This window comes from Silurus aristotelis (assembly GCF_946808225.1).
Source record: "Silurus aristotelis genome assembly, chromosome: 23".
Classification (NCBI taxonomy): Eukaryota; Metazoa; Chordata; class Actinopteri; order Siluriformes; family Siluridae; genus Silurus; species Silurus aristotelis.
In genome coordinates this window covers 16019186-16030815 of record NC_139596.1, presented here as the reverse complement: position 1 = coordinate 16030815, position 11630 = coordinate 16019186, and the positions used below count along the sequence as shown (strand labels likewise).

The 11630-nt window shown below is 37.3% G+C and overlaps 1 protein-coding gene across 1 annotated transcript in view; it reads right to left on the bottom strand.

Annotated features, from left to right (window-relative positions):
- Positions 1–2015: 2015 nt before the first annotated feature.
- Positions 2016–11630, bottom strand: part of nf2a (NF2, moesin-ezrin-radixin like (MERLIN) tumor suppressor a) — a 46486-nt gene continuing 36871 nt past the window's right edge. Inside the window, exons 15-17 of the mRNA XM_083527386.1 lie at positions 10346–10464; positions 9404–9563; positions 2016–2491 (exon numbers count right to left, since the gene is read on the bottom strand). Coding sequence (XP_083383512.1) covers positions 2441–2491; positions 9404–9563; positions 10346–10464 — 330 coding nt within the window. The 3' untranslated portion in view covers positions 2016–2440. The remainder of the gene's footprint in view (positions 2492–9403; positions 9564–10345; positions 10465–11630) is intronic.

The window sequence follows — 11630 nt, the reverse complement described above, 5'->3', positions numbered from 1 at the left end:
GACTGAGAGCTGCATTCGGAAATCATTCTCTCATCTCTTGAATGTATCTTTTACTTTGTCTCTGACTAAAAGCACGTTTGTAAAGCTTTATAAGTCTTCTATGAAGTATCCAATTTTATAAGCAAAAAAAAAAAAGTTCATTTTAGGTACGTAGATTGTCACATGGAATAATTTGTACCCCTAGATGAAATAAGTTCTGCATTTATAACACTGCTATGAAGCACTATGTACACCAAGCCCATTTTATACAACTATGTACATCAACTCTGAATGCAGTGTTTTCTTATTCATCATAATTTTGGTCTCTACCATAAAACCTAGTCAGTTGTAGTCAATTTTTGCATTCATAACACAGTTATAAAGCATTATGAATACCTTCTAGGACATGTGAATTCTTTCCCAACATTGTTTATTTATGATCCTTCATGTTCTTAGCCTAAGTGTGATCAGATTTGCATTTAAAGCACTTTTACAAAGCCTTAAGTACATCTTATCTTATTCATCTATTTCATTTGCTTATGAACCCCAATTCATGTCAGCCAAATGAATTTTTCTGTATCCTGGTTTTTGTATGTTTAGCATTCATAACACTGTTATAAAGCATTATTTATACCTTATAAAGCGTCACTGATTTACAAATCCTGTATGACGTCTGTGTCAGTTATTTTTTTTATTCTTAACCCAACTATGATTATTTAACACTTTTACAAAGCCCTAAGTACATCCTATTCCTCTTCAATTTCTTATGAACCCCATATGTCAGCCAAATGAATAATCCATAACCTGTCTAAAATAATTTTAGCATTCATAACACTGTAATAATGCATTATGTAGTCCTTCTAGTGATCATTGATTACGAATCCTGTATGTCATCGTTGTGAACTCACGTGCTCAGGTTTGCATTTATAACACTGTTATAAATCGCTATGTTCATCCTTTTCCACTTCATTTATTAAGATATGTCAACTGAATTATTTATCTATAACCTGGCTGCAATTAGTGTAACATTTATAATATAGTATACGTGTCCTTAACCCAACTGTAAAAATTTCTGCATTATAACACTGTTATAATGCACTATGTATGCCAGGTCAACTTGATAACCACTATAATAAATCAGTTATTTTCCTCATTTAATTAAGAACATTACATTTCAAATAAACGAATGAGAGCTGTAACCAGTGTTGCTTCCTGCTATAAAGCCTCTATGTCATCTAAACAAATAGTAAAAGAGTGGATACTTTGTAGAAGACGGAGCAATGCTTCATTCGTGTGGTATTAGTTTAAAAAAAAAAAATATATATATATATATATATATATATATATATATATATATATATATATAATAATTAAAAGTTATTATCGCAGGGTGAAATATTTACGTAGTGGTTATAAGTGTGTTATGAAGCCGCAGAGTAGTGCAGTGCAACCACAGAATATTAAAACATTGAAGAAAATAGGAAAAAAAAAAAAGAAAACTTGAGGAAATACATTTAAGAAATACTTTGATTTAAGCTATTTTTTATATATATATATATATATATATATATATATATATATATATATATATATATATATATATATATATATATATATATATCGGCTTTTGAGAAAAGTATACATAGTGTTCATTCTGAAGTCTCAGCAGTAATGCAAACCCAAAGCTTTTACCCCAGATTCGAAAAAAGGAGAAGAAAAAAAAACAAACAAATGCAGCATGAGTCATCTTTCATGAGTCTGAAGAGAAAGTCTGAGGAAACTTTTCCCTCAGGATTGCTGGTGTCAGAGAGCAGTGTGTGGAAGCAGCATCCAGTTCTCTTTTGTTCCTGATTACTGGTTTAAAATGTTGGAATGGAGATACATGGTGTGTATAAAAAAGTGTGTGTGTGTGTGTGTGTGTGTGTGTGTGTGTGTGCGCGCGCGCGCAATAATCATGCGCTAGTGTTTACTTACGACTTAGTGTAAAAGACACGACTCACATCACTCACACACACACACACACACACACACACACACACACACACACATACACATACACATACACACAAGTAGAAACATGGAGACACACAGAAAGAGAAACACAAAGACACGGCAAGACGCACACAAACAGACACGCACATACAAAGACACACAGACACAGACACACACAGACAGAGACATACAGACGTCTCTCTTACACACGCTCACTCATGCACACAAAGTAATTTCGAATCCCGAGGGGAAAAAAAAAAAAACACTTGTTGCAAGTGGCAAAAAAAAAAAAAAACCCCAGAAAAAAACAGAAAAAAAAAAAACACCTTCAATACACAAAACCAAAAAAACAAGTTAATACTAAAACCACACACACAAACACAAAATAATCAGTAACACAAACTAAAAAAAACAAAACAATGCATAGACAAAAAGTTAACAGGAGCACACACACGCACACTTCGGTCGGCTATAGTTCGTCGAAGAAGGCCACTCTTGACTTGGCGCTCTGTAGTGTCAACTGTGGAAAGAAAATACGAGACACGTCAATGTCACATGCTTCAGGAGGCACTAAAGCAACAACACTGTGCTGTTCTGACATCATATACACAGAGTTAAAGGGGCGATCACACTCCTTTTCTTTAGGATTTAAGTTTTTGATCAGAGGTTCACAGCTCAACTGACACTCTCAAAGCATAGAATATCGGCGTTTTTTTATTGACAACTTTTGTATAGCTGGGTCTGAAGATGACGTATTCTGCCTATGCACTGGAAACCAGTCATGACAGGCCTTTTCATTTTCAAAAGTTAAAACTACCTCCAAATTTGGCCCAATTATGACCTGATGGTGGCGCTATAACACTGGCAGAACTTTTATGTTCAGAATGTTTATCAGACCATACTTAATATGTGTGCCAAATTTCAGAACTTTGGGGGAAAAAAGGGTAGAATAAAGACTAGGTGCCTTTTGGTGCTTGGACCCCTAAAAAAAATCTAAGAACATTACAATATTTAAAACAAAGAAGATTTATACTGGTCACATGCACTTTCTTTTACAGAACAGTGAAACTCTTTCTTTGCATATTCCAGTGATGTTAGAAAGCTGGGGTCAGAGCACAGGGTCAGATATGAAACAGCACCCCCTGGAGCATGGGTGGTTATAGTTATAAGAAGAGCTATAGCTTGGCGATAACGGGGCTTGAAGCTCCAACCTTCAGATAAGTAACTCAGTGCTACAGTGTTAACGGTCATTTCTCCAAAGTTCGTTTTTTTTTTTTTCGTGTTTACGTCTTAAAACCTCCAAAGTGCAGACAGAAATCTAACAATGATTTTATGCAGCGTTTCGGGAAACACCGTGAGCGAATCAGTGCGTCTGGAGGCGTTCTGGAAGCCAAAAATCTCCAGAGGTAAACTGTATTTGCATACGCTGCCTAGTATAATGTTGCAAATTACACAAATTGTGGCCCAAACTGTCACCACCGCGGAGGTATATAAAATATACAACTAATAAACCTGAGCAGGACTGTAAAACTGGGCCAGCGTTTGCTATCGACAGCTCTGATGAGTTCGGTTCAATTCAGTGCTTCACGTAAAGCACTTTTAACAATAGAGTGAAAGAGAATTATAGCGTGACACCGAACAGCAACTCGGGCACAAGACTGTGAGGTAATCATGCTGTTCGCTGAAATATTGATCGCATGCGGAACGACAAACCGGCCATGAGTGAAATTTCATGTTCCCTGATTTGTCTAGGTTTTATCTGTAAGCTCTGGTATTTATTATCATCAGTTGTGTTTGAAATCAAATCCAGCAAGACGTTTTCAGGTGCCAAAGCACCAAGACTCAAGGCTATGAGATGGGTAGATTCACTGATTCGTATCGGTGCATCGGCATAAAAGTTAACAATCGTTTTTTAACATATTTGCATCGGTAAAACTTTTTTACAAATAAATATTTATATATAATTATTAATAGACGCACACTACTTTATTATTTAGAAAGTGAACAATAATTTTTGACCAATATTTAACATGTAGATCGATTTCTCCTCGCTAAACTGTTCCTCGAGGGCGTTCTATCAGCACCGCTGCTGCTACGTGAATATGACGCATCACAACTGAAGGTTAGCAAAGGGACGGAAAGTGTCTGGTAAATTTCCGGAAAATTTCTAAGGGAATTATGAAGAATTTTGGAAATATTCCAAGTTGGAAATTTACCAGGAATGTATGTACATTCACGGAAATGTACGGGAATTGCTTCGAAATTCAGTTTTTATAAACCGTATCATATACAAACAAACTTTAAAAACAATACAATTTTGTTTTGTCAAATATAATCAATTTGTTTGTTTGCTCTCTTGATTGGCCAAGAATTGTATACGTCCCAATTAGTGTCAATAGTGCTCAACTGAGGCCGATGCCCTTTACATCTCGATGCGCAGCCAATGGTACGATACATTAGAGATACAAATAAAGCAGCTACCAAAACTATGCGATTCGATTCACCGAAATTACGATCCAAATTCCATTCAACACAATGCGATTCACTGCAATATGATGCAATTAAATATAGTACAAATACTTTTATTTCTTTGGTCCAGACAGACAGCAAATCATCAATTTACTTAAGTGCCTTTGATCTCTAACACATGACCCCTTTCACAAACACGCCAAGAAATTAAGATGAAATAAAACCAGATGTTCTTTTCCTGTTGTGTCTGCAGGAAGTTACAGCTCTACCTCTGCCATGTTAATCTGTATTCTATGTGACTCTCAGGACACGCCTCGGTCTCCGTAGTGTTGTGATACGTTATTTTTGCAGCAGCGGTGCTGAAAAAACACACTCGAGAAACAGTTTAGCGAATAGAAATCGATCTACAGATCACATATTAGTCACAAAATTAGTATTTAATTACTTACTATTTATTACTTAATTATTATTATTACTTTTGATGTAATAAAAGAATAGCGCATCTACTAAGTTTATATACACATACACTTCGATTTCTTATTGTTTTACACTTTTTCACAAAACTTAATTTTCTTTTTTCTTGTGTGTACTCGGAAACAATAAAAAGCCCTTTTCTCTTTATTGTTTTTGCTTTCAGCATGAAAGCATAAAAGTAATGAAGAGTTGTTGAAATTCACATCTCGTTTTTTCGACTGTATATCAAAAAACGAATAAACAAAACATACACGGACTCAAAAGTGCATTTTTCTTACTGCAAAAACCTTCCAGTAAGGAACGAGTGCCCAGATTCCTCAAACAAAAACAAAAAAAACACAATTACATTTTATGTTACGCTTTAAAGGTTTTCATTTGACTCATTTTTGAGTAAAACAACAAAAAAAAAAAAAGTCATTAAAAGAGTCAAATAGTCTTTTTTAAATGTATATTTAAAAGAAAAATTTACAATTTGGGCAAAATGCTTCTTTTCGCTCTCCGACGCCGCAGAGATTTTGAGATAATTGAACTAATAAATGTGAAAATATTTGCTGTATCTTCCTCCTCTAGTTCCTTCGTATCTCACTTTGATTCTTAGGATATACAAACATACTGGACTATACGGCTACATCAAGCGCCTTATTGAAAGCCTTGAACCAGGGTAAAAACACACAAAAAAAAAAAAAGGAGCTGGAGATGCCAAAAAAAAAACCCACATTTCCTCTCCATTTCTCACAATAATGGCCTACTTTAGAACTGCAGGAAGAAGAAGCTCCGTATGGACACTAATGCACCACCTCAGTCAAGAGCTGGAGCCATTTTAGTGACGTCTGCTTTCCTCTCAGCCGACGCCAGGAGCAGCTCTGATCACAGCGTAGCATCTGAGAAGCTCTCAGCCACTGCAGCTGGGTTTCTTTACAGCAATCATCCTCGGGCTACGCTCAACAGCGGGAAGGCATCAGGGAGCAGGAGAGGGAATGGTCATGGTTATTAATCATCCTAACAGGCCAGCAGGCTCAGTCACGCTGCCCATGAGCTGAAAGCTCCACCTGGACGTTAAAGCTCCCAAAGTGGGCTAAATGAAGTTCGACCACTCGGGGGAGCAATACGGGACTAAGGTGAGCGCAAAGGCACAGATTTCCAATTATTCTAAATAAACATAAACATACAGTAATTAATTCTACTTTTAATTTAATTATTTTATATCTGATTCTATCTAAATAATATCTCATTTTGAAATAGGGAAAAAATAACTGCCATATTGTTCGTATTTGTATCACATTCAAGCTGAAAAACACGTTCGCATTTTACACACTAAGATATTTATTCATTTAGATTTTCTTTTTTGGGTCACTGTTAGAATATTTATCGGATTTAATTACTTCCTCTTGCTTTTAACGCAGTCTTTTGAATGTATTTTAAATGTATAACGCTGTAGAAAGTCATTCTTTTTAATAAATGCTTTCTCGATTACAGTGCAGGTGTGAAAACGCCTCGTCTTGAACGGTTCTATTAGGGATCAGCGTCTACATGAATGAAGCAGACTTGATTCGCATCTCGAAGCATTGCCAACGATACAATACATTAAAGATGCATATAAAGCAGCTACCGACGCGATACGATTCATGCCCTATTAAGATGCAGCGCAATTCGATTTCCATTCGATTCAGCGCGATACTATGCAACGGAAAATGATGCTATGCAGTTCAATATGGTTCTGATAGTTCGCTTTTATTTCTTTGGTTCAGACAGACAGCAAATCATCAGTTTACTTAAGTGTCGTCTGATCTTTCACAAACACGCCTTTGTAGTGCAAGAAAGACGTTTTTTTCCTGTCGTGTTTTCAGGAAGTTACAGCTCTACCTCTGCCATGTTAATCTGTATTCTATGTGACTCTCAGGACACGCCTCGGTCTCCGTAGTGTTGCTATGCGTCATATTCATGTAGCAACGGCGATGCTGAGAAACGGTTTAGCGAATAGAAATCGATCTACATATCGAATATTATTCACAAATCCTTGTTCACTTTCTAAATAATAAAAGTATAGCGCATCGACTAATCATTTTATGGAAATAAATCACAAATGTGTTTTTGAAATTCTTTAGCGACTTTTTTTTATTTATTTTTTGATCATTTCTGCATCACATTGTTAACTTTCATGTCGATGCACCGATGCCAATCTGTGATCTCAGCATCGATAGACAATTCAACAAACTCGGTAGAAGTTCTGTAGATAAATGAGTCTACCTGTGCACAACGCCATCTCCATGAACATATAGTTTCTATTGGGTTTGAGTAGCTCCTGCTATACAGCCAAAGTGAACACTTTTGGATGTGAACGCTGACTGCACCCCAGCCCTCCTCACCTCACCTCACCTACATCACTACCTCACTTTGCTAACACCCATGTAGCTGAATGAATCTCCCCAAACATCTTCCCAGAAAAATAGTTTATTTTAACAGGAAAATGGAGACCAAAGCTCCATCTACACAAATGCGAATACATTTAAAAATTTCCTGCGTATATTTACTTTCCAGTTCTATGAAATGTCGCAGCAACGACAAAAAAATCAGTCATCGGTTTCGAACGTTTTTTTTTTACAGTCCAAAACGGCGTTTTCAAATTGAGCTGCTTTAGAGAGCGTTTAAAAAAGCCACGTTTTTGTTGACTGAAAAAGCATGTAATCTAACAGTCAGGTGTCCACAAACATTTGCTTATATAGTCACACACAAACACACACCCCTAACGAGTATTTACGACGTCCTATCAATTGCTGTAGCGCTGCTAATTTCACATCGTCAACTACGCAGCTCACTGAGCTCTGATTAAACTGAGAATCACGCGAGCGGGACGTGTCAGATTTATGTCTGCGCCCTAATATATAATATTGGATTTGCGTTTATTACGTTTGGTCGAATCGCTCGTATGTGATTGAAGATAAACTGCATGTAAAAATCTGCCCTATTTTCCCCTCTTTTCTGCAAAACCATAAGCATCCACACTCACTGTCCTGGGCTTCAACCAGAAGCTCGTTATGGAACTATAATACACAGGAGACATAATTAACAGCGTACGTGCGTGTACATCCTTACCTGCTGTAGCTTTCCAATTCACGGTTCACTATAACGTGCTCAGACACCGAAATCATTACGGACTAATACGCTTGAAATGCGCACAAAGCAAAAACAGCAGAGCTGTATTTGGGAATATTTAAGATTCGGCCATATTTCAGTGATTTCTGTAAATTCTGTGTAAAATCTCACACCCTTCTGTATGTTGCACTAACATCCTGCTTTTATATGCAAAAGTGCCACTTGAATTCGAAAAAGGAGGTTTCGAAAAACCATGTGTATTCTTGCCCCGTTTTTACGGCTGAGACCCGACAATCGTTAAAAAAAAAAAAAAAAAAACGTTAGAAAATGCAGGTGCAGCTTGTTACATTTATTTGCGCTTGTCAATCAAAACTGGAGCAGGGAATTGCACGAACGTGACAGAGTAATACACGTGCACACCTCTGGCTCAAAATCTGATCTGCAAATCTGCATAATAGATGGATGGATGGATGGATGGATGGATGGATGGATGAATGACTAATTAAAAGACATACGGCTGGACAAACAATCAGACAGATTAAAAGATAGCATGACAGACGGACAGACAGATTAAAATATAGCAAGACAGACAGACAGACAGACAGACAGACAGACAGACAGACAGACAGACAGACAGACAGACAGACAGACAGACAGACAGATAGACCAGAAAAGTCATACACAAAATCTAATTATTTGTTCAATTGGATTTCAAATGAAAGTGTCTGAGAATAAAAAAGCGCACATATGTTTATATTAATACAGTATGTGGGATAAGCATGGGGTACATCATTAAATATTATCAAAATACCCTTCTGAGAAACACATTTATATATATATATATTTAATAAATTTTTTTTATTTTCAATATATTAATGAAAATATAAAAGCCTTAGCAGAAGTGTGTATATCCTCACTGCGTGGTGGTACATGTCTGAACCCCTAGAGTAAGAGGATTTAGTGCCGGGTTCTACTGGTCTACTTTTTCTCTCAGCGTGGAGCGTCACTACAAATTGAATACAATCTTCATCTCTGATAAAAAAAGTTCCCATGCAAACGGGAAAAGTCTCTTCCAGATAAACACATCCTCCCCATTTACAGGGCTCAAGAGTTTACTGGAAGAGTTAATGATGAATAAAATGATCTGATATAATTATATGCTTGGACCTTCAGAGTCACCAGATATCGCATTGAAACATGAAGAAGGAAAAAAACTTGTGTATATATAGAATTTAGAACGTAACCCCCGCGTGTTCCGGGGACCACTGTATATATAAAGAACAATAAAAAGACAGTGACGGATAGAGTGACTGATCAATAACAGATAACAGACCCTGTTGTCTGTTTTGTCTCTGGTTTGTGTTTTGGAACAATATGCAGTTATCTGAAAGCCCACCTTTTTGAAGTTGCTCTGCTTGCTAGTGCCTCGTTCCGTGTTCTCGTTATGTAGGATGTCCAGATGAGTCTCTCGCTCCTTCAGCTTCAACGATTCGATCTCAGTCTTCAGCTCGTTCAGCTGCTCCTGCAGGTGTTTGCTCTTCTCCATGTACTCCACCCTAAACACACCCAAAAAGTATATATATATATATATATAAAAATCACACAATCCAATTAAAAAAACAGACGATAAAAATAAAACACTGCACATAGAAACATAAAAAATATTGAATAAGATACATCACATACACGTACAGAGTACAGGCATACAGACAGAGGGACAGGCAGGCAGACGGACGGACAGATTGACAGGCAAAAAGGCAAAACAGACAGACAGATAGAACGACAGATAGAGCAACAGAGAGAAAGGCAAAAAGACAAGACAAACAGGCAGATAGAGCAACAGTCAGAAAGAGACATATAGAGTGAGAGACAGATAAAGTGATAGACTTTAGATAGATAAACAGATAGAGCGACAGATAGAGCAAGAGAGAGACAGATGGATAGGCATATAAATACATAGACAGACAGGCAGAAAGACAGACAGACGAATGGATAGACAGACAGACAAAGACAGATAGACAGACCGAGAAATAGACAGACAGACAGACAGACAGACAGACAGACAGACAGACAGACAGACAGACAGACAGACAGACAGACAGACAGACAGACAGACAGACAGACAGACAGACAGACAGACCGATAAATAGACAGATAGATAGATACACAGACAGATGGAAACACAAATAAACTAAAACCTTTTGAATGTAAAAAAAAACACTTTAATGCAAAGCAAAGTGAAATGGTTTAATATCTCAAAAGATGCTCAGCTTTTTTCCAGGATCGGAAGCCAAGGTACAGCTTGAGTTTTATCCGCAAACACCCAGGCTCTACTCACTTTTCCTTCTCGATCTCCATAGAGAGGCGTTTCATATCGGTGTCTTTGAAGTCGAAGCTCAGGTTCTCTGTGCTGAAGCTGAGGTCACGAGGGAGAGCGTTGGGCGAGAGAGCCGTAGCCTGGAACAAAGAAGCAGTTACAGATAAAAGAACACGAATAAACAGACTTGAGCAAAAGTTGTGAAGGAAAAATGTTTATACATTAAACAGCAATTAAAAACGGTACGAACTCATGGATGGACAGAATCGAGACAAACAGAGAAACAAAAGTAAAGTAACAATGCAAACTGCAGTTTTACTTAAACACTCAAACACAACACTACCAATTTCTAATCAAAATTCTAAATGCATTGATACTTGACTTTGTTGAAGAAAAAATAAACGTGCTGCACCTTAATTATGCTTTCATTTTGATAATTAGATGCTTGTGTGACTTTGAGACTCTTCAGGAGGAAACCAGAAGCACTGCAGGTGGAGTTTTCCTTCTCTGCATTAGATTTATATTCAGAACCGCTAGTCAGATAACGTCCGCAACGAGTGAACGTGCTGATCACGACTCTGGGACGATTCTAAAGAGGAGTAAATATGTGACCGCTGGGGTTGCGGATTATCGGGGACGTGTATTGGGTTTGTGTGTAGCAGCCATTTCTTATCTGGTTGACTCGGGACCGATAAAGCTGTGAAAGCACTACGGTTTCCAACACAGATTTTTGCTGTTGGAATTCGGTAACATTCTTGCCTGATATCGGTTCAGTGTGCAATGTATTGTAGTACAGATTTACTGTCCTCTGAAAATAACTTAACATACATTATTGTCTAAATAACTGGTAACAAAAGTAAGTACACCCTAAGTGATAACAGCTGTACGTGGTGCACTCGTGCAAAACCACGTCCTATTTATCATGTTCACGTTTTTTGTCTACTGACAGGACCATACATATTTGTGTATCTTGTATTAGAGCAGTTTAGGTACAATTCTCTCATACTGACCACTGGATGTTGCATAGCACCTCACGTTAAAGAACTCTGAGCATTCGAGGAATAGAATTGTTGCTCTCCACGAAGATGCCGAGGCCATAAGAAGATCGGTAACACCCTACTATCTCCTAATATTTGTATATAAATTTACCGATGTAAATTTACTGATGTGTGTGTGTGTGTGTGTGTATGTGTGTGTGTGCGCATACGTATATACACATACAGACACTGGATTGAAAGACAATAAGTAATAAAACCCAGCAAGCCATGCTGTTCAAGAGAAATCACCCCATCATTCATAATTTCAC